Source organism: Cuculus canorus, chromosome 2, assembly GCF_017976375.1.
Source record: "Cuculus canorus isolate bCucCan1 chromosome 2, bCucCan1.pri, whole genome shotgun sequence".
In the NCBI taxonomy this organism is placed as follows: domain Eukaryota; kingdom Metazoa; phylum Chordata; class Aves; order Cuculiformes; family Cuculidae; genus Cuculus; species Cuculus canorus.
The window spans coordinates 20,467,390-20,490,965 of NC_071402.1; the positions used below are offsets into that span (position 1 = coordinate 20,467,390).

Consider the following 23,576-nt stretch of genomic DNA (forward strand, 5'->3'; position numbering starts at 1 on the left):
TTTGCGTTGTATACCGACTTTATGAGACTTCTGTGAGCTTTAGTGTTGCTGATGTACTGAGGATGTATGGCTGTTTAAAAGCAGATCGTAGATATCGTATGACAAAGTAATTTTTCTATCAACACAACCTCAGGGAAGTTTATTTTGTTCTACAAAAAATTAGGCATAGTTCACAAAACAAGGCAAAAGTCCAGTGAGTGAAGATGGGATCAATTCCAGCCTTTGTATAGAACAAAGAAATGAACTTGAGCTAGTACAGATCTTAGAGTAATCTTGTCTAAAATAAGCATCCTTTGATAGAGTAACATGGTAATTATGGGATAATTACCACTGTGACTGGACATCAGCTTAATGCAATGACCTTCCTGGTTTCCTGTGCCTAGGTTGTTACTTGTTAAATTTCTAAGAATCTTCACAATCTTTTATTGAGGCTCACACTTCGTCTTATCAATATTTGTGTTATCCAAGGATATTTGGCTATCAATGGTATTTATATTTAACCCATAAAATTTTGTATGTGTATGTGTATGTGTATGTGTATGTGTATGTGTATGTGTATGTGTATGTGTGTGTATTTATCTATGTATAAAATTTACTCTAAGGATTAAGTCCAAAGGTATTTAGTCATGAAGATCAGATACGGTGACACACAGTATTAAAATTAAATAGGGAGTATTAGTACTTTGGAAAATAGTCCTGACATTTCTCTTCTCTTAATAATTTTTTATTTTAACATGTTCATAATTAGCATCTATTTTTTTCAATTTTTAAAGATGGAGAAAGGACATATAGGAATAACTTCACTGAAAACTAGGTGAAGTTTAAGTCAGTCCAAAAGTGTGAATCTTGGATCTCTAGAGTCCTTAGTCTTATGCTTTCACATCTTAGATGACTCATTAACCTCACTGGGATATCTAGAAGAGGCTTTTCTGTAATGAGTTTCCTCGACAAATTTAATTAGATTGGCTTTCTTTGGATCTAATATCTATCTACAGATGTATTCAAGACAAAAAAAATGGGAAAAAAAGAAAAAATCACGAGCCATGAGCTTGATTAAGGAAAGCTGCCATATAATGTCTATGTGCTGTCTCTGCTTCCTCTTGTAAGCAGAGCTCCAAACTCAAAATTCTGTGGGAGAACTGTGTTTTATTAAAATCTCATTCTGAGAGACAGTCTATCCTCCTCATCTCAGAAAATGTGCTAATGGCTTAACTACTACTGTGTAGGCTAGAATAGGTAAAGGATGCCCTCTACTCCTGCTATTAACACTGTGACCACTTTGCAGAGAAGTATCTTATCGTCCATCTAAGCAAATGGAGGAATGACACTGGTAAAAAATATACTTTTCTATTCATTCATAGTCATTGGGAAAAAAAAAAAACAATCAAAGAGGTAACGACAGCAATCAGTAAATCATAACTACTCTCCTTGTTCACTGTGTTTGTGGGAGAAGCTGGGAAGGCATTTTCTAGGATAGCACTCCAAGCTGTAAATCCCCAAAATAAAGAGGCATCTTTCCTGCTTTTCACCCTTAAGTCCAGCTTCTGCGCTCATGGCTTCTTAAACATTTTACATTCAACATTTAAAAGATATGCTTGCCCCTCTTCAATAACCCTAGAAGAAACAGAACTGATGTTTGTCAGCGTCTCTCCATTGGAGAAGTCTACCCTACTAGATACAAAATAATATTCTTGCTTAGCTCTGTGGCTCATGTGTTCCTGCCTGTAGAGCTTCAGTGAGACAGGTGAGGGATGCTCCTTACCCTCTCTCTTGCTCCACTGTCTGCAGCTTGCTTCTGGGATGTAAAGATTATGGCTTCCTATTTCTCCTGCAGACACTGAAATGTGTCAGGGGCAAGGGAAACCACTGTATGCAAACTCCTCTCCTCTCCTCTCCTCTCCTCTCCTCTCCTCTCCTCTCCTCTCCTCTCCTCTCCTCTCCTCTCCTCTCCTCTCCTCTCCTCTCCTCTCCTCTCCTCTCCTCTCCTCTCCTCTCCTCTCCTCTCCTCTCCTCTCCTCTCCTCTCCTCTCCTCTCCTCCAGCATACCTGCTGCCAGCATGCTTGGCTTTAGGCATTTGTCATGTTTTAACCCCAACTCAGCTAATTTTGGCCACTAAAACCACACAGTTGGGCTCCCAGTCCCACCCCCTGCCTTCCCCACCCTCCTGTGGAAAGGGGAGAACAAAATGAAAGTGAAATGAGAGGAAAAAGACTGCAGGTTGGAAACTAAAACTACAGTTGAATGAAATAATAATAATAATAATAATAACAATAACAATAATAGTAATAATAATATGTAATAAAATATATACAAATATCTGAGATTCTCAATGACTATACATCACCACAACTGCTGTAGACCAGATATGAGGGAATGTGTCCAAGGCTAGAAGGGATCTGAGATTAGGATCAACCAGATGGATGAGGTCTTCACTGGATGTCGGCCATCACAGAGAGATGATGAGACCCTCGTGATCTCTCAATTTTATACCAAGTATGATGTATATGGTATGGAATACTCTTTTGGTCAGTTTAGGGTCTCCTGCCCTCCTTGCAGGTGCGGCTCTTTTTCGCCGGCTTGAGGATGGCCTTGGTTACTGTAGGAATGAGTATAAACATTGGCCTTTCTGCATACCAATGACCTGTGTTATGAGTTCTAGAGAGGAACACGGTGTTAAAAACATGCAGTTGGCTTTCAGAGAATGAAATTACTTAGGCGAGACTGAGTTAGAGTCAGAAATTAATCCTACTTAACTCAAACCACAGCAGCATTATAGCATCGAGCACCACAAACTCTCTTACTTGCTGGAAGTGGACTTAAGCTCCTAGCTCATGGTTGTGGTTTCATCTAGTTGACAAGGCTTTTTAAGAAATTGGATATTTAACATTGCAAATCATGAAGATTTTTGTGGCTTGAGCTCTAAGTTATTCTCCATTCATCACTCAGAGACAGCTTTGGCAGAACTAGGGTGCTGGCTTGTGCTGTAACTGGTGGAATTAAAAATTCTGAAACTGATGAAATTCTCTTTCGAGCCCAGGGATTAATAATGTGGCTGTTAACTGGGTGTTCTGTTTCTGTGCCACAGTAAAGAGACCAGCAACTCAAATACTCAGTCATTCTGTCAATGTATTCCAGATCTCTGGGTACTTCTCTGTATTCTCTTTTCTGTTTCTGACTCTCTCTACTACTTGTTGCTTTTTCTGGTGCGGATTCTTTGTGCTGTGTTCTGCTCTAGGGCAGGGACAATGTGCTACTATAGATGCATTAAAAAACACTGAATGTGTCCATTTTACACCTGAAACAACAAAGAGATAGAGCCAAATCCCAAGACATTTCTGAATTTTCTGAGTGCACTTCATAAAATGCAAACCTAATGTAGAAAGGGATCTGGATCTTTTATTATTCATTTTGGTGACACTGACTGTTTTCTCTTGCTATTTCAGGCTTTATTTGAAAGGTCACAGTGGAACAGCTGGAAAACAGAGTAGCTTGATCTTACATGGTGCTGAATTCAGTACAAAAGATGCTGACAATGACAACTGCATGTGTAAATGCGCTCTCATGTTGACTGGAGGTGAGTACAAGAGGTCTGGATATATGTGGTACATTGATAGGTATCTAATCTGCTTTCCTAAAGCCACCATCAATGAAGTTGCATTCATAGATGTGTAAATTCTGTGTGAAAATTCCTTTTATTATCATCAGTCCTACTCTTTTCTATATATGTGCAAATACCTCAAGTTTCATTTAAGCAGTTTCAACAATGTTGAGGGTGAAAGCCTAAGTGTTATTGTTGAGGCAGGAAAAGCAATGTAAGAAGGAAGAAGCTTAGAGATGGAGGAGAAGGAAAGAACTCCGTGAGAAGTGGGAGAATCAGCCAGAAAAAAAGAAAGGAGAACATGCAGGGAAATAGATAACAGAAGGTAAAATTTAAAACCAAACCAGTCCTCCTGGACTTGCAATGTACTATCTATTTAACTGTGATTCTGCCATTGAAATAATTATAACGATTCAGCTTTCTGTCTTATATGAGCATAATACACATATACATGTATAGACATAGTTAATGTAATGGCTAATTCAATGACCTGTGAAAGGCTAGACCTACAAACCCCTGCTCAAATCGTGGCTCTTAGCTGTCCTGGCAGATTTAAAACAGTATCCTTAGTGAGCTGAGTTGAAATACAGAAGGAAAGAAAGGATCAAGGTGGAACGGAGCACAAAGTTATACTGGGGTAGTGTAAAGCACCAAATCAATCTGATTGCCAGTAAGTATAGTACATTTGATATTTACTCCCTCAAATTCAAAAGAATAACATCTGTGATTATCTCTCCATACATCTAAAGCTCTGCACAAGCGTGAGAACTTTCCCTGGCAAATAGGCTAATTCCTAGTCCCTATATGGGCAAGCTCATTTTTATCTCTAGGACACCACATTAAAGCAGAAAGCTTAAATTGGGATTCTTTGATTCATTGGCTGCATGACCAAGAAAGGCCCTTATCTTTATATCTGATCTTCTTCAGAGACTCTCCCTCAGTGATTTCTAACTTTCCTGGAAAATATCCTATAGCATATAAATTATTCAGTATTTTGGATCAGACTGTTAAACTGATATTATTTGTGGTTACTGGCACCCTGACTGAATCCAGCTCAGGCCACATTCAGGCATATATGAGCTCTAAAGCTATCATCTGTGAACAGAAGATGCGTCCCCATCACTGGGAATTTATACCAAAGGCATAACCTAGCTCCTCATTCTCTTTTGCTGATTTGAAGTGACCTAGTTGAGAAAGTCTTTAAGGAGATAATTTTTCAAACTTTCCTAAATTCCTCTAGTGATATCTTATTAAAAATCAGCATGGGAAACTTCTTCCAGCAGACAGGTAATCAGATGCTACCTTTCCATGTCTATAAAGAAAGAAGCTAACCAAGTAGTTCTCTAGAGAGATAATACATAGGAAGTCAATAGTTTATTTTAATTAAAACTGTTGACCTTTCACTTTAGAGATGATGTTAAATTTAAATGTCTTACTTCAGGGCAGACCAGAGTCTAGTGAGAAGTTCCTAAACATGAGTTGTGTCTGTGCTGAAGTGCAGACTCATTCATGTATCCAAACTGCCTGGAAATATTTCTGCTTCCAGACAACTCCTTCTGGGATCTGAGAGGTTTGTTTATTTTTCTGCCCTGACTTCTATGGCAGGTCAACACCCTGGCAGGGCAATCCTGCTGTTAAACAACCATTCCACAAGGTTCATGTATATTTTGTTGCAGGAGCCCTGTAAATCAACAGGAAACCCACATATTGGAATACACTGTTAGCAAATGTAAGGGGTAAGGAAGAAGGGGCGGAATTACCAAAGGCTCAGGAAACAGATAGAACAAATCACTGCAAAGTAAAAGGACATACAGCTAGCCCTTGAAGACAGGAAAGTCTAGTCTTTGGACTAGACTCTGAGCACTAGTCTTTTGGAGATAGGCTGTACAGCACTGAGTAATTTGTAATTCTTCAGGGAGAGGAGGAGTTCTCCTCAAACGCTTTGCAATGCTTTGTTCTTTGGAATGACTATCTCTTACCTTGAAAAATATCAGAAATTTAATTAAATAGCAAAACATTTGTTTAGTGAGTAGAGTTCAGTTTTGTACCACAGATAAAGACTGATTAAGAAAAGTAGAAATCATAACAGGTTTTGGAAAACCTCTTTTTTTCCTAAAAGATATTAAACTTTCTGTTAGTTTTGGCAACATCACAGAGAGCTCTATAATGATGAATGATATGAAATCTACAGGCAGGTTTCTAGCTGTCTTGACAGTCTGGGTGATCCTGTTATCTCTATGAGGTGAACCGAATATATTTATGTCAGGAATAAAGGATGAGATAAGTTGAAGCTCAGGATTGTGATATGGTTATAGTCAAGGCCGAAAATAAAAATGTAAGAAAAACACACAATTCTCTCTGTGATGCCGGTAGCTGTCAGTTTTATTTGGTCTATATCAAAACTATTATCGTCTCTCCTTCTTTCTCTCCTCCTTCTTCCCAAGAGTAAGAAATCAAATACTAGGAGAATAATACAGTAGCATTGACAGAGTTTTTTTCATGTGTGTATATCTTTTTCCTTTCAAGAGCGATGTTATGCTATTTGACTCTATCTTAACATTGATTTTAGGCAATGGCTTCAAAAGTACATGCATGAGCTGGATTCTTAACCCCTGTGAACTTTATATGATAGTTAAATATTTTAGCTGCTTTTTCATGCCTTGGAAAATTTAAACTAAACATGCTTGATTTACTTTAGAGAGAGACAAAGCTCACTTATCCAAACAACTTCTTCATTTAAACTTAACACTTGTCAAAATAGTAGAAGAAATTTTATGTCATGAAAATACCTGTTAAGAACTGATGCAGTATCTCAGGCCAGTAAACTGAACAGAAAGTTATATCCCCATATAATTACAAGCATTCTGAAGAGTAATCCAGTGAGATACATAAACAGCTTTTTGCAAGAAGCAGCTCTTACAATGTAATGAAGTGTCACCAAAATAAAGTGCTGGGTAGATGTCTAAGACTTCCACTAGAAAGCAATTTAACATTTCTGGATCAGATTCATGGACACAAGGTCGTTAGAGCATCCCACCAGAATGACCTGACAGCTGAGCCCCAGGAATTGTTTGTGAATTGGTTTTCAGTCACTGAAAAGTGACTTATGGTAACTTAACCCATAGTGGAAGAGTTTTAAGGTAATTTGTGTAGCATTGAATGTGGTTTGAGACGTTCACACACAGGTGGTAAGCAAGAATATTGCTAAACTTCTGATCCTTTAATTAATTTGACAAAAGTGACAGGGAAAATTTTTGTATGTCTTGCTAAGATTGAAGCAGCATACAATTATTTAAATAACTTTTATTATTTTACTGGAAGCAGAGGTCCATCCAGCTGCGGTCTCCTTTCTCTGACAGCAGTCAATAGCAGATGCCTCAGTATGGGCATAAAAACAATGCAAATAAATGATGCTTCTCCTGAGTATTTTCCCAGTATCTCTTGCATCTCAGGGGCTTCCTGAATCAGACATGATTCCCATGTATTTTGTAATCCTCAACAGACTTTTCATCTGTTATGTGAGAGACTGCTCAATAACAGTCCCAAACGCTGATGTTGCCTGCTTTTTTGCTATTTTTTAATCCAAGTGATGAATTTTCTGAATCTCTGGCAAGAACGATGTGGGGGATTCTTGTCATGACTTGGAGGGAAGTTCTTGGCTGAACCTGCCAGGACATTATCCAATCAGAAACAGCCACAGTTTCTGTTATATTTTGTTTGAAACAAAAATTTCAGAAGTAACAACCTCAGCACATTTAAAGTGTGCAACTTGGACCCCTGGATATACATTTACTAACATATAATAATCACATTTCAGGTTTTATGCGTATTGTTCCTTTCATGAAGTGACTTAAAAAGCACTGTTTATTAAGTATAATTTATTTTGCCTAATATTTTTATAGAAATATATAACCAGAATGCAGATAATTATCTGATTTATGCTGGAAATATTAAAAATATTTAATTAGACAGGTGACTACTCAGCACTTTTAACAAAATCTTTACTTTACTGCTATGTTTATCATGGTTAAGCACAGATAATACTAATAAAGTATAAGGAGAACACCAAGAAATTACTAACTGAAAAATTGTTCTATTGGTATATTTAGAAGAGCAACACATGATAATCAGTCTCCAAGTTTCATGTTATTTTTACCTCATAAAAAGGTCCTTACTGTGTCATCCAGTTGACATGAAAAGCTAGTACCTTTTCTTCTTATGTCCTGACAGCCAAATTCTGATTTAATCTTCAGAATGTCAAGTACTAATTACTAAGTGACTGGTCAATACAGTGATCTAACAAATAAAAGAACATTGGCCAGGAAATTGCTTCCAAAATTCATTTAGTGACTTTCCAAGACAGATTCTTATCTACCTATTTTATTCTGTCTTTCTGCTCATCTTGAAAATTTCTAGTGATAAAGATTCATTCTCAAGGTGTAATTTGTTATAGAGTTCAGGTACACAGTATAAGCAAGGTTTGCTTCTTGACTAAACTAATTCTATGTTAATTAAGTGCATTCCATCTCATCCTATCCTCCATTGCTGGGAAACGTACACCATTCCTTTGCATTCTTTTGAAAAACTGGGGGGTTTTTTAGCAGTCTTTTTCTGAATTTGAGGTTGTAGCCAAACTGTCTTTTGAATTCTGGACTAAACGACCATAAATCGTTCCTATTACATTCACTCTTTTGCACTGCATCCAGTGGCTCCACATATAGCTTGAGATGTCATCCAAAACTGCACCCAGTCTTCTAGCGGAAGTTACCAGTGCAAAGTCAGCCAAAGCCCAAGACCATCTAACTTCGTTAAAGTACAGAATGTCAGAAACATTGAAATCTTTCATAAACTAAACTGTTATGTCTTTTGAACAATGAATTCCATTTCAATATTTTTGCATTAGAAATTGGTCTTACTGAGTGTTGCCAAGTGCTCTAAATTTTGTGGATATAGAGGGCTAGAAATAAATATTGGCTCTTCATAGGATCCGTTTGTTACATAAACTGATTCAAATATACCATTCGAATATACTTTGGATCTTATTGAATGGATTGTATTGCATTTGAAGGCATTCATTGTGTTCAGGAGGGAGAGCAGTGAGATGTGTGAAGAAAGGGTCTGCCCTCAAATGTTTTTGGTTTAGACACCTATTCTTTTAGCATGTAAAAGGAGACTATGAGTCTCTCATTGAACCTTAGAGATAATTAGCAAGTTCCCAGTGCAAGCTAAATGTACAGTTCACTCATTGATTGATGAGTGCTGGGTTACTAACAAAGAATTTTACATATTTTACATACATCCATGCTTAATTACGATTTATACAGCAAGTGAAAAAAGGAAAGCTGCTAGCTTGGGCATATAAAAGACTTTTTAATATTGTTTTTGACAAAGAAGGTTCTATCATACAAAAGCTACACTTGTGACTTTAGAAAACCATTATGAAATACAGCTAAGTTTTTTTTCTTGTAGTATCATTAGTCATTTGGGCAATGCTCCTTCATAAAGTAGTATTTTACAAGACTTGGTCAAAATTATCTCAATATGCATTTGTATTCAGCCAAAAGTATAGCACAAGCAAGTCTGTTGAGCTGAAGTATCCAGTGATAGTGCCTTAAGTAGGATGGAAATATTCAAAATACATATATTTAATGAAAAAAAGTTGACATGATATTTAAATTCCCAGTAGTAATAGCAACATTATTAAAGATCAAAGCATAGGAGTCCACAAAGTGTGAGCATGCTTTTATTGCTTCAGAAGAGCAGCTATCTACAGCAAGGATGCATTTGTATAGCTGAAGTTTTAAACAATTTATTAATGTGTTATCTAAATTATTTTTGTTAGGACAATATACTTTATGAACTAAGGATTCTTATTGCAGAGATGGTACTGCTGCTTGTACTATACAAATTATTAGAGATGTGCTAACCTCAAAAGAGTGAACTGATCCTCAGTTCAAATAAGCAATTAATGACTTCACGATCACTAAAACTTGAAGAAACTACCTGTGTCTCTGAATACATACTCAATCTTCTCACAAAAGCCTCCTCTTCACCACTTCATTAGTCACTTCAAAATCTTACTTCTATTATGATTTCTCACAGTGCCCATGGTACGTGATTCTCATGCCCAATTCCTATATCCCAGAGAAATCGCTACCATAAGTTATTAACTACATGAGGTTAAAATCTTACTGCCATTCAAAAAAGACCTGATACTTGATACTTGATACTTAATCCTTATTTCAGAAAGGCACCACCTTGAAGTGAAAACTAAACTAGATTCTTCATGGAAATTCTTTGAACTCTAAGGAGTAAATGATCATCTAGCTACTGGAAGTCTTCCCTTGGCTTAGACTGCCTGATGGCTCTGAAGCTGCTTTATTTATTGTTTTCTGCAATGATAGTTCTGCCAGTATCTCTTTCTGCCGGGGGAGGTTTAGGTTGGGTATTAGGAACAAATTTCTTTACTGAAAGAGAGGTCAAGAATTAGAACAGACTGCCCAGGGAAGTAGTGGAGGTGTTCAAAACATTCCTGGAGGTGTTCAAAAAATGTGTAGATGTGGCACTTTGGGTCATGGTTTTGTGAGCACGGTGGTGTTGGGCTGTTGGTTGGACTTCATGATCTTACAGGTCTTTTCCAAACTTAATGATTCTATGATTTTACAGGATGTTTCCTAGAACATTCCCTTTGCATCCATTCAAAGATGTGGAATTTGGTATTGAGGAGTTTAGTAGGAACTCTGGTGATAGTCTGAGGTCCTATGGGTAATGAAGATTTTAGAGGACTGCAGGAAAGGGTGGAAAGAAAGAACGATATAAGGGGCAAAAAGAGCCCAAACCCCAAAACATTTTAAAAAAAGAAAGACAGAGAGAAAATTAAGCCAATGTTTTAATGCAGTATAAGGAACATCTTTTAAAAAAATCATACAGTCTCATTAACAAGAACAGCATAGTAGAAAAAAAAAAGATGGTCTCTAAAATGCATTTTGAATGAAATATTTATTTAGAAGAAAACTATGATAAGAGATTTGAGCAGGTCCTCTCAAAGTTCTCTAAAATGTTTTGTTTCTTGAATTCATTTGTTTTTTAACATAGATTTTTTGGGGCACCATTGAAAACCATCTTCCCAAAAACGCCATTTACACATCTGTCACTGTTCCTTTAAGATGAAATGGTAACTAGTGCAGCTCGCCATATCTTCATCCCAACACCATAAAAGGAACCCAGCTGCATCTGTGTTACAGCTTTGAAAAATGAGGATTAGACTTTCTCTGTTTAGTTTTGTCTTGTTTCTGCAAGATTATACTCTCTTTACAGTAAAATATCAGCTGTACGGCTTTCTTTTTCTTTGCTTATTGCCCCCTTATGTATAACGTTGTAATCAAAGGGAGGTCAATTGTATCAAAATAGAAGTTTGCCAGAATTTATCTGGCATAAATGCTTCCCTCAAGATTTCATTATGAAGAGTTACTTCTGAAAAAAGCCCACTAAGTACTATCCAAAATCTATGAAATTATTTTACAAGACTCAAAACATAATTTACATGGATCTGAATACAAAGGACAGAGTAAGCACTGGATATGAAGGCTAAACATGGTCAACATCATATCGGTGGTAACAAGGCACAGTTTAAAATACAAAGGACAGAGTAAGCACTGGTTATGAAGGCTAAACTTGGTCAACATCATATCGGTAGTAACAAGGCACAGCTTAAAATACAATGCATTTCTTATAGGTAGATAAAATGCTAATCACCAAATATTGTGAAATTGGAGGATTCACTAGGGCAGTGCACAACATCTAAAAGAAGCTGATCTCTGTATAATTCCATTTCCAAAAGTCAGAGTGGAAAACGTGGAAAATTTAAAATTCTTCATTTCAGTCCACAGTGACACCTGCAGAATTCAGTAGCCACTAGCTAGATTATGTTTGCCTCTATCAGTGGTGCTTGAAAGAGGTTTGCAGGGGATTCTGTGATTACAATGGTGTTATTTAAAATGACATTTTAAAATAAAGTGGCATTTAACTACCAAAAGCAAAAGCCACCTCCTGATCTTTACGATCTTATTTGCCTTCATGAAAGCCAATGTTAGTACAACCATATTACATCAAAATACATGTAAGACCTGTGTTAAAGACTCATAAAGACTATGGGTCTTACTATGAAATGAAAACCAGCAGCAATCTTTCAGAAAAATAGAGCTCCTAGCTATTCTGGTCAATGTATTTTTAACATCAGGGATATTAGCTCCTTGCAGTCTGGAGATTCATTCTGCCCTTCTCAGTGTGAACTAAGCATCTTCCAGTTACATTACATAGATAGCCTGTAAGGTGTTGGAGAGAAAATTCTATTCTCATCAAGCTATACAGCAAAACTCCCACTAGTTTCAGTGGACTCAGCATGTTACCTAGTTTATCTTTGTCAGTTTGTGTTCTGTTATCTCAGTGTTGCCAAGTTTCACATTATTTGGGATTTTCCTTAAGAGTTTAACTCCCATGACAATCCAAAATTCATCTTAACAATAAAAGATCTTGGGGATGTAGACAAAAGCTGATTAATTTCATCTTAAAGCAACACTTTAAAATAGATCCAAAGATTTACACTGTGTTTCACCTTTGACTCTGTTTTCTCCATTGGTAAGCAGATATATAGATCACTGCGGAAGTCTGAAGGTGAGAAGACTATTTTGCATACAGTTTGCAACAAAGATCATCTAGTTCCAACCCCCCTGCCATAGGCAGGGACATCTCCCACGAGACCAGCCTGCTCAAGGCCCTATCCAACCTGGCCTTGAACACTTCGAGGAAGGGAGATCCACACCTTCCCTAAGAAACCTTTTCTAGTGTCTAACCAACCTCAGTGTGAAGAATTCCTTCCTAACGTCTAGCCTAAATCTTCCCCCTTCCAATTTAAAGCTATTCCCTGTCATCCTGTCACTACATGCCCTTGTAAAAAGTCTTTCCCCAGATTTCTTGTAGGCCCCCTTCAGGTACTGAAAGGCCACTACAAGGTCCCGTCAGAGCCTTCTCTTCTCCAGGCTGAACAGCCACAACTCAGTCAGCCTGTCCTCATAGCGGATGTGTTCCAGCCCTCTAATCAACTTTGCAGCCTCCTCTGGACCCATTCCAACAGTTACATATCCTTTTTATGTTGGGGATTCCAGAACTGGACACGGTACTCCAGGTGGGGACTCATGAGAGCAGAGTAGAGGGGACGAATTGCGTTCCCTCAACCTGCTGGCCACGCTTCTTTTGAAGCAGCACAAGATACGGTCGATCTTCTGGGCTGGCAACATACATTGCCAGATCATGTTGAGCTTCTCATCAATCAGCACATCGAAGTCCAGCACACAGGGCTGCTCTCAATCATGTCATCCCCTATCCTGTACTGAAACCTCAGATTGCCCCAACGCAGGGGTAGAACCTTGCACTTGGCCTTGTTGAACCTCATGATGTTCACACAGGCCCACTTCTTCAGCCTGTCCAGGTGCCTCTGGATGACATCCTGTCTTTTTGGTGTGACAAGTGTACCACTCAGCTTGGTGTCCTCTGGAAACTTCCTGAGGGTGCACTTGATCTCACTGTCTATATCATTGATGAAAATATTAAACAGCACTGGTCATACTACTGACCCCTGAGAAACACTACTTCTCACGGATCTCCATCTGGACATGGAGTCATTGAGCATTGCTCTCTGAATGTGATCATTCAACCAAATCCTTATCCACCAAAGAGCCCACTGATCAAATCCATATCTCTCAAATTTAGAGAGAAGGATGTTGTGGGCAACCACTTCAAAGGCTTTGCAGAACTCCAGATAGAAGACATCCATTGCTTTTCCTACATCCGCTGATGTGGTCACCTCATCGTAGAAAGCCACTGGTCTGGTCTGGCAGGACTTGCCCCTTGGTGAAGTCACACTAGCTGTTTCAAATTATCTCCTCGTTCTCCAAGTGCTTTAGCATAGCTTCTAGGAGGTTCTGTTCAATGATCTTCCCAGGCACAGAGGTGAGGCTGACAGGTCAGTAGTTCCCAGGGTCATCTCTTCTACCTCTTTTAAAAATGGGCCCAATGTTACCCTTCTTCCAGTCACCAGTGACTTCACCTGACTGCCATGACGTTTCAAGTATCATGGAGAGTGTCTTGGCCACCACATGAGCCAGTTCCCTCAAGACTCTGTGATTAATCTCATCAGATCCCATAGACTTATATACATTCAGATTCCTCAGGTGGTCACAAACCTGATCTTTCCCTACAACAGGAGGGTCTTTATCCCCTGGTTCTCATCTTGTTGTCCATTGACTCAGGTGTGGTGAGGGTAGTGGTTGCCAGTGAAGACTGAAGTAAAAATTTGTTCAGCATCTCAGCCTTTTCCTTGTCTGTTGATATGAGGTCACCATTTTCATTCATTCAGTGGATACACTTTCTTTAACCTTCCTTTTCTGGAATCACCTACTCATGCACACAGGTATTCTGACTGCCAGCGACCTACAGCATTACAGTTGTCTTCTTCCGTTAGTCCTTCCATTAATTCGCTGTCTTGTTTATTAATTTATCATAAGTTTTAAAGAAAGAGTGTACCTGTCTCCTTGTATACCATTCATTGTGCACAGCACAGGTTACCCTGCGAAGCAGTGGATGCCCCACACCTTGTGATGTTCAAGGCCAGGCTGGAGGGGGCTTTGAGCAACCTGATCTTGTGAGAGGCATCTCTGCCATAGCAGAAGGGTTGGAACTTAATGATGTTTAAGGTTTCTTCCAACCCAAACCCTTCTATGATTTTATTCCACAATTCTATGATTCTGAATATTGATTATCTATCACTATAATATTGTAATTACCACAACAGTGCAACACCACTCATGTTTGCTAAGGACATCTAACCTGAGAGCAAAAGGAAACTGTCTAAGCAATTGAACAATCACAGTTAAAGCAACAGAAACGGAGCAGTAAATAAAATCAAAACACGCTTATACTCACTATAGTTATATAAGTGAAATTATGGAAAAATATTACGAATTATAGCTTTTTCTGAGATTTATATAAGATGGGTGAACTGTAATACTGCGTAAATGTGCAAGGCAGTTTATTTGCCTTTGCTGTTCTTGTTCTTGCTTGACAGTCTGTGTATAAAACCAGAATGAGTTAGGACTTTAATACTTTTCCAACTCTGTAGATACAACTGTGCTTCCTCCAGCACTGCTGGCTACAGAATGCACAAAACAGCAAAAAAAGAAATATAAAAATGCCACCACCACCACAGAATACCAGAATTTGTTAATCAACTCAACATATAAAACAAAATAAAAATGCTTAGCATACCTGCAGTTTGATTGTTTTTCTTAATGTTTTCAGGGTGGTGGTTTGATGCCTGTGGCCCCTCCAACCTCAATGGGATGTTCTACACAGCTGGGCAAAACCATGGAAAGCTCAATGGCATCAAATGGCATTACTTCAAAGGCCCCAGCTACTCCTTGCGCTCCACCACCATGATGATTCGACCCTTGGACTTTTAAAGGCATTCAGTGTTGGATCCCAGAACACACCAGGGTGACACTGCCTTCAGCAGCACCTCTAGCACAGTCTGAAGGTAAAAGGTGAAGGGCATTCTTGAAAGCAACATGTAGGGATGATGCAAAGTCTCTTCATTATCACATCATAAGCTGCAAAACCTCTCCAACAGTCACCCTGCATTTTGATAACTAAGAGAAGCTTGGTTTAAGAAGATGATGTTCATCCAAAGATGAACAACTGGATCTGGTTATTCAGTCTGAATCTGGTGCTTGTCAGTGAGTGTCCTTTCTTTCTTTTTTTTTCAATAAGAGATACCAAAAAAACCCCCTAGATTATCCAGTAACAGCATCAGGGTTTGAAGAACTGAAATATATCAACCACATGCTATTGAGCAGCATGTTATTCAGCAGTGATATGCCAACATTGTATGCGTGAGAAAGGATTATGGAGACATAAAACTCATCTAAAGCACCCAAGGTAACCACTCCAAATACTGTTTTTTTAAAAGAACTGAATTCAAGTGGTGGATGGATTTATGTTAAACCCAGAGTGAAATAATTTGTGTGAATATTATTTTTCATTAAATCCTTCAAGGATATGTTTCTCATAAATAAACTGAGTCAAATGCATGAAGAATGATAAGGTTAATAAGCATAAATTCTTCAGTTGCTCTGTAAAGGTAAATCAGATAATTGGCATAATCCCTGAACTAGGATTTATAGTGTGATAACAAAAGTAGCTGTGTTTTGAGATTATTCCCTTCTTTCATTAAACGAGTCTTGAATGTCATGTAGAAAAATTAATGGAAGGTTTAAAGAATGTGAAATATTATCCTAAAGAAAATAGAGGATTTTGCATGGGATATTTTATCAAAAGTACACACGAAAGCAAACTGCTAGGGTATATAAAAATTACATAAATACATAGCTTAAGGCAATGGATTCATTTTACAGTATCCTTGCATGTGCGCAATTTACCATTAATTATTTTACTTTTTAATAACATTCTTGTGAATATCAGAAGCATGCCAGTTCTACACAGTGCTTAGGCTACAACTATAAAAAATACTCAACAGAAATGTATAGAAAATAAAGAATTGTGAACCTGTAAATAGCATGTTTATATTTTCTGTAATGGTCATTTAATTTGTACAGGCAGCCCTGACCCTACTCAAAGGGTGCAAAGCCTCAAAAGGATATAAATATTAAAATAACTTTAGAAGAATGCTTACAGGTTGCTAATATGTAATGTTGTAGTATTAAAATACTGCAGAATTGTGGGGCAGAATTGTGGGGCAAGAAGCTGATTGGCCCATGAGGTTGTAGATACAGCTTTTATCATTCACAGCCCCTGCGATTTAGACATACAAATAAAGTCAATTTGAGAAAGTAGTTTGCAGTCATTCTATTTCTGCTATATACAAAATCAAAAAGTTTACCTTGATACCATCAAAATCAAAATGTTCTCATCAGTTAAATTGGGACCAACATGACATGCAAAATCTGAATGCAGTGAGGTTTTGGCTTGTCTGTTAGTTGCTTTGTTTCCTTCATTAAACCGTTCCTGAGACCAGGCACAACAAAGATCTGATTCTTTTTTGAAAGATGTTGATGATTACAGAATAACTGCATTTTTTTCTTCGTGTTCCTCTTTTTTTTTTTTTCTTTCCTTTAGCAGTTTATTTCTATGGAATACTAAAAACGACTTCGATTATTTTAAACACTTCTTAAAGATCACAATGCCCCACAGAATTCTCTGTTTTTGTAACAATTTGATGTTTGTTTGGTTTTAAGGGAAGATATTTGGGTTTGTGTATTTGTATATATTTATATATATATTTGAAATAATCTTGCCTAAGAGTTAATTTGCTGGTTTCTGCTGAATAAGTTACCAAACTACTCCTTAGTCAGCAGTTTCTTCACAGAGCTGTTTTGTCTCAGTTTCCAGCAGTTTTTTTTTTTTTAAATGGTCTTCATTTATGTGCAAAATATGTGGTCTGTCTTCCTCCATATTCTCAAAAGATATATTTTTGCAGGTCTTGAGTTAGGAATGCCATTTTTCCAGATCCTCTTGCAAAAGGCAAAACACGTTTAAAATCAAAGGCATGTTATTTACTGTTTATTTATCTGGGTTTGAAAAAAATGTGGATTTGGCTTCCTATCCTTTATAATAAAACATTTTAAAAAATTGTGGTGTCTGTGATTTGCTTTACTTTGAATATACCTTTCTGTGACAGGCTGACAGCATTTGACTGGCCACCATCTCTTCCTGTAAGAAATAGCACTACATTTAGACAAAATTTGTCCTGAAATCAATATTTCTAATCTTTCAAATCCATAATTCAGTATTTTTTATTCAATTTCCTTGATTAAACTTACGGGACTATATGTCTCATTTTAAGTTCAAATCATGCAGCTGTCTATAAATCTTAAAAATAAAATGTTTCTTGAATTCTGCAGGCAAGCAAACAAATTGAAGTGTGATGCTTTTTTTCTCTTGCCTTTTGACACGTGACGTGTTTTTCTGTCATCCATTCAGTCATGTTGCATGGCAGTGAAAAATCTCTGTTGATTTCTTAGCCAAGAAGGCCTCTTGCTCCATTTGTATGCCTTTTAACACTACAGGAATCAGTTTTAACATCTCTTTGTAGTCAATTTATCCTCATTTTCTCAGGAATTTTTCTTAATTAAACTTGTTCTTTGTGTTCAATCAGAGAAACTTAGCTTTTTTAATCAACATAAAAGCCATGAGGAACTACATACATAAAAGAACATTTAGGTCTTTAAGTAGAACAAGTATATACTGCATGACAGAAGAGTTACAATTAGTAAAAATGGTCTTTCTAGATTTGATTGTTATTAAAACGTCACTTATCTTGAAAGTTACTAAAAAAAATATCAATCATGAATGATAATAATAATCTTACTATTTACCCTTCATCAATAAATTTCTTTCTGCTTTAAGAAACAGGAATACACAAAATTTTCACAAATCAATAACTGCATTTTTCCGTAACACTTAGATCCTTTATTTTTTAATATATTCTAAGGCTGGAGATGTAATTTGAATGTCTACTTTTCTAAGTGTCTGCCATGTTTTCAGCTGGAATAGAGTTGATTTTCTTCTCAGTAACTGCTATGTTTTAGGTTTAGTATGAGAATAGTGTTGAAAAAACATATTGGTTTATTTGTTGTCAGGTGATCCTTATGCTCAACTGGAATAATTCTCTTCACAGCAGCTGCTGTTTTTTAGAGAAAGTCTGAGAAGAATATTGATAATACACAGATGATTTTAGTTGTTGTTAAGAAATCAAGGTCTCTTTCAGTTGGTCTATGCTCTGCTAGTAGGGAGGTGTACAAGAATCTGGGATGGAGCACAGGCATGCAGCTGACCCACATTGGCCAAAGAGACAGTGCTCTAACATCCAGTAATGGCCTATTAAGTAGATAAGTCATCTCCATTTATAATCACCTGTAGAACAGGTTCCCAAGAAAAAAATGCTTTAAAAACCCTTCCTGCTATAACAACAACTTTCTTCTCTGCAGATCTGCAGTTCAAATCAAAGTTCTGACCATGCCTCAAATAACCTCACTTCTCCTTTGGAAAGAACAAAACTGAAACAGCCATCACAACAAGAGCTTAACTCTTAATTTACAACCAGGCTGCACTGCAGTTGTGCGAGAAGACGTTCCTACCTGCCTGCTTTTACATGAGCTGGACAGCTTGAGGAGAGAGCCAGTAAATCCTGAACACAGCTGATGCTGCTTCCGTTGCCTGACTGACCTGTGGTGTGGATACACACGCATATATTCACACATGAACAAACATGAATCCACACATCTGAAGAAATCTTGGCACAGCCAAACAAGTGACCTTTTTAAAATTTTATCTAAAGGAATTGTAATTTGAGGCCAAAGAAAAAAAAATTAGAAAGCACCAAAAGTGAAATAAATAAAAAGTGCAATGCCAGCAGGAAGGGAAGATTAAGGAAAAGTATGTGGAAGCTGGGGAAGCAAGAACAGGAGAGAGAGAAGACAGGGATATGGGACTGTAACGTAGAGAGAGAAAAGACAGGTAGATTGGGAAGAGCTGAAGGGAAAATATTACTTGTGAGACAACAGCTTCATATTTCCTGTGTGATGTCCATCATGCAGTGTAGGAACTCCTTTCTCCTCCAAGAATGTCCAGCCACTCCTCCCTCTCACCCTGCCCATCTTCTGCTTATATGAGCAGGAGTCTATGGGTCTTGTGGAGAGGGTGTTTGTGTGCTTTTTAATTTTTTTGCACAGGGAGCAATTTAGTAGGGATCTTTGACAAGACATGCTGCTTATACTTATGCCAAGATAGCTCTCTATCATGTAGTTTTGTAATTGAAAGATTCCTTTAGAAAATGCTATATTCTGTTGTGTGATTTTAAAGTACTGGTAACAAAATAGACCCTTCCCACCTCCAAAATCTTGTGAAATTAGAGCCTCTATTCTTCCACTAGCTAAAATTTCTGTTGGGAGCAGATCTTGTTCTCCATATAAATGGTCTCTGTAGTTTTCTGAACCAGAGACTTCAATTAAAGAAAAATAGAGAACAGAATGTAAATATTACCCCTCAAACCCGCATATATTAAAGTATATGAAGGCCTTTCTCTAACCAGTTCTCTGTTTTAATATAGAGAATCTTGATCCCCAAAGCACTACCACAAATTTTCTCATTACGCTTTTCACCTTTCTCTCACTTTGACAGTGCTGCTATGCCTCCTCTTACACCACTTGTGTTCACAACCACAACATCACCTATGCATCGAGCAAAGTCAGTCCCCACCAAATCAAGGGGAAGGAACCTTTCTTGAGAGTCATTTGCTCTGCAAGGCCACAGAGGGAAGAAGAAGCACATATGCACAGAGAAGACGTGCTTTCTACTGAAACAGTAAATGGATGCTTCAGGACCCTAGAAGAGTAACTCACAGGCATCTGCTTGAGCCCAGTAGGAAAAGGAGGAAAAAAAATCTTCTGAAACAATGAAAAGGAATATTGGAGAATCTTGGTACAATGAGACAGATAAGAAAGAGTTGGGGAAGAGTGAGAAAATGGCTGTTATAGGATAATAGAGCTAAGAATGTGAAGGAATAAGATTCAGAAGCTGAGGTCAAGGCCAGCAATAGAAGAAAGTCAGTCTGACAAAAAGAATGCAGAGAAATGACAAAGATAAAAGCATAGGAAAATGAGGAAAACAAATCAGTCAGGGGAATCTATTAATATATCAATTAGAGAAAAATCTCTATCCAATTAATTATTCAAAACCTAAGAGGAACAGTGTTGCCATTTTACATTCTAGTTTTATTTATTATTTAAAATGTAAGGGTGATAAATTGGCATCTAAATCTAAAGCAATACCTGAAAAAACGTTCCTTTTTAGAGGAATTTTTGGTAATAGGCTGCCTGAGAAACGGTTCATACTTGTAGCATGAGTTGAGAATCCACCAGTAGATAAATCAAGTGTGGATAATATTTATTCTTCCACTAAAAGATGTAGATCTTCATCCTTTTGCAGCTCTCTCATGCCTATATTTAGAATCGTTGTCCTCTTTAAAGGAAGTTACAAATCTCAGATTTGATCTCATTCAGCTGCATTGTTGAACCACTGATTTGTTTTCTTTTGAGTAATGGAGCAGAACTCCTGAATATATGTTTTACTCTTTCTTTTGAAGCAAATCTTTCTCCTTCCCTGCTCCCTCACCTCCCCCATTCAAAATCTTCTGCCTTAGAGTTCATTTTTCATCCACCAGAGATTATTACTTAGTCTCTCTTTGATAGCTTCACTTAGTGCTGTTTGTTCTGTAAAACCTCCAGGCGAAATTCTCCTCCTGGATTTACGCAGCATTTCTTCTCTTCAATCTTCTGCTCTGCCTTCATGTGGAATGAGTATCACACTGCTAGTCACAAATACTGTCCTATTTGAGGGGTTTCATTCAGTCCTTCCAGAGAATCTGGAACCTCGGTGCAGGTCCCCAGTCCCACAAATCCTGGCTCACCTCTGAGCCCTGATCAGCAGCTGCCCAAATCTTTCCGGCTGAAAGACACATCAGAGCAGTCTGGACCTTAGTCTAGGCAATGGGGGAGTGATCAGCCCTTACTGCTTCCCTTCTACCCATGTGTCCCAAAATAGCTCCCTGTTCCAAAAGTGGAGAGAAGCATGAACCAGGAGCCACTGTAATGGCACTTTCTCCTGAGGTGATGTCTCTGTACACCTCCAGGCTGTGCATACAGTAAAGCAGCACCTGTAGAGTGAAGATGCCAGCTTTTAGACTGCGTGGTCACAAGCCAAAGATGACAGGTGTCAGTATTTTCTAAGTATGACCTCGTTAGCCCAAGGCTTTTCCTCTAATTTTTCTGTTAGAATGAGAAACTAATGTTAGTTTTCCCACAGGAGGAGGTAAGCAGTTGCCTAAACATGCAGGTGAAGTGTCTAGTGTTGCTTACAGAGGACTGACACACTCACTTGCCTTTAGCACCTTTCAAGAGCTTTGGCATTTGTTTAGGGTTTTTAAGGCTTTGGTAAAGGATAATAAATACATTGGACTTTGTGCTGTAAAAATAGATTTATGAGCAAGAGCAGTTTTGAGTATCAACAGTGTAAAATGAAGAGATGGAATATTTACGTCTGTGGCTGTGAATATGGGTTTATCCACACAGGCTGAGTTAAGAGCCAGCAGCTCTGTCACTGCATCTTTTCCATTATGTGACTTGTACAAATTTGCATGACACCATCATTTCCTGAATCTCATTTCCAGCCACTGTGAGCTGTCCCACAGTCCAAAGGCTGTATCAGAAAAAAACTGATTCAGTTTTATGTAACCTAAAATAGTTTAAATGGTACTGCTCAAAGTCAATGGATAATGCAAGAAATCAAAGGAGATTTTCAAGGTGAATAATCTGTTCAGGTTAACATTTTACACACGTAAGAACATAGAGGAAAAGAAGTGAAAGTGATTATATTTTCAGTACAATTAGATACAATATAAATACATTAAAATATAGTTTAAATTGCTATTGGATGTGTGGAGAACTTATTCTACTGAAAAGCAAGCTATCCTGCCATCTCAGCTTACTCGGAGATGCAGAGAACCCCTTGTTTCTGAAGTTTCTGCTGTCTACTGCCACCTATGGTTCAAAATGAAGCTAAACATGCAATAAAAGATCAAAAATAAGGAAACAAGGGAAAAATAAAAATGGTTGGGATGCCCACCATGGATCGTCAAATTTAAGTCTATATTTATGTACATACTTTCAGTTTTGAAAGTACTCAACTCTCATTGATTTCAGCTTATCACAAATGGATTAAAAATGTATTGCTTTTATAGAAGCTTAGACCTTCCCTAAGGAAAATACGGATGTTTACAGGGTAAAAAGCTGCTCCACAAAGCATAAGAGATGGAAAAAGGGGAGTCACACAAAACAATTCATGTTGCATATACTACAATTTGAATAGATGATAGATTTATATACAGAGTACGCATCAGGACACCTAAGAAAGAAGCAAAGAAAAGAAAGCTATTTGTTGAGACAGGAACCAAAATATAGTTAAAAAATTCACATTAAATTAGTCTTCAGGACAAATGTTCAGTAGTGGCGAATGAAAAAATTCACTTTTTTCTTCCAATGTAAATTTAACCAACTTATGCATAATGCACTATCCTGAAAGTCTTTAATTACTTTCTCACACGCAGGTTTTAGCATATGGTCCAAGAATCACATTGCAATAGGGCTTCTGAGTCATGAGGAATAATTAATTGGGAAATGAAAATAAATCTTTATAATTTTATACTTTTCATTCCTCGACTAATCAGCTCATTTTGGGTCCTTTATTTACTCTGGAATCATATTTAACTATACAAAAAATACGGTGTCTTTTCAAGAATTCCAGAATTCAGTTTTTTTCTCTTAGGTTTACCTGAGTGGTACTGGCCATAAGATGGTTCAAATTAACATCTTCAAACCAGCCCAAACTGCTAATCCTGTTCCCATGCATAAGCTATCTCATTTCTCTGACCTTTCACTTTCCAGTGTTCGAACCAGAGTCGCTCTGAGGTTACGACTTAGAGGTCACAAGGCCATAGATAACCTTAGATATTAGTAGGACTCCATGTCATTTTCTTACAGAAAACAGAAGTGAATCAATATTTAAAAACTGGAGAAATCCAATGGTTCATGCTCTTTTGTCTGCTTTGAGTTTCAAAAATATTGCGCTTAACAGCTCTGAATAAAAATGAATGCAGATGGAAAAAAATCAGAAGCAATTTGGTTACCCACGGGCCACAAGCACAATGGACAAATATTATTTTGCTCATGGCTCTCTAGAAGATGCTCTGGCTCCATATCCAGGTTCACACAGTGTCTGTGGTACAGCAGTGATAAGTTGACACTGTTACACCTGCAGTGAAGATACGAGGTCCGAGCACCTCAGCTGTAC

At 37.6% G+C, this 23,576-nt stretch overlaps 1 protein-coding gene across 1 annotated transcript in view; it reads left to right on the forward strand.

Moving 5' to 3' along the window:
• Positions 1-17,238, forward strand: part of ANGPT1 (angiopoietin 1) — a 168,269-nt gene extending 151,031 nt beyond the window's left edge. Inside the window, exons 8-9 of the mRNA XM_009562044.2 lie at positions 3,445-3,575; positions 14,955-17,238. Coding sequence (XP_009560339.1) covers positions 3,445-3,575; positions 14,955-15,115 — 292 coding nt within the window. The 3' untranslated portion in view covers positions 15,116-17,238. The remainder of the gene's footprint in view (positions 1-3,444; positions 3,576-14,954) is intronic.
• Positions 17,239-23,576: the final 6,338 nt, after the last annotated feature.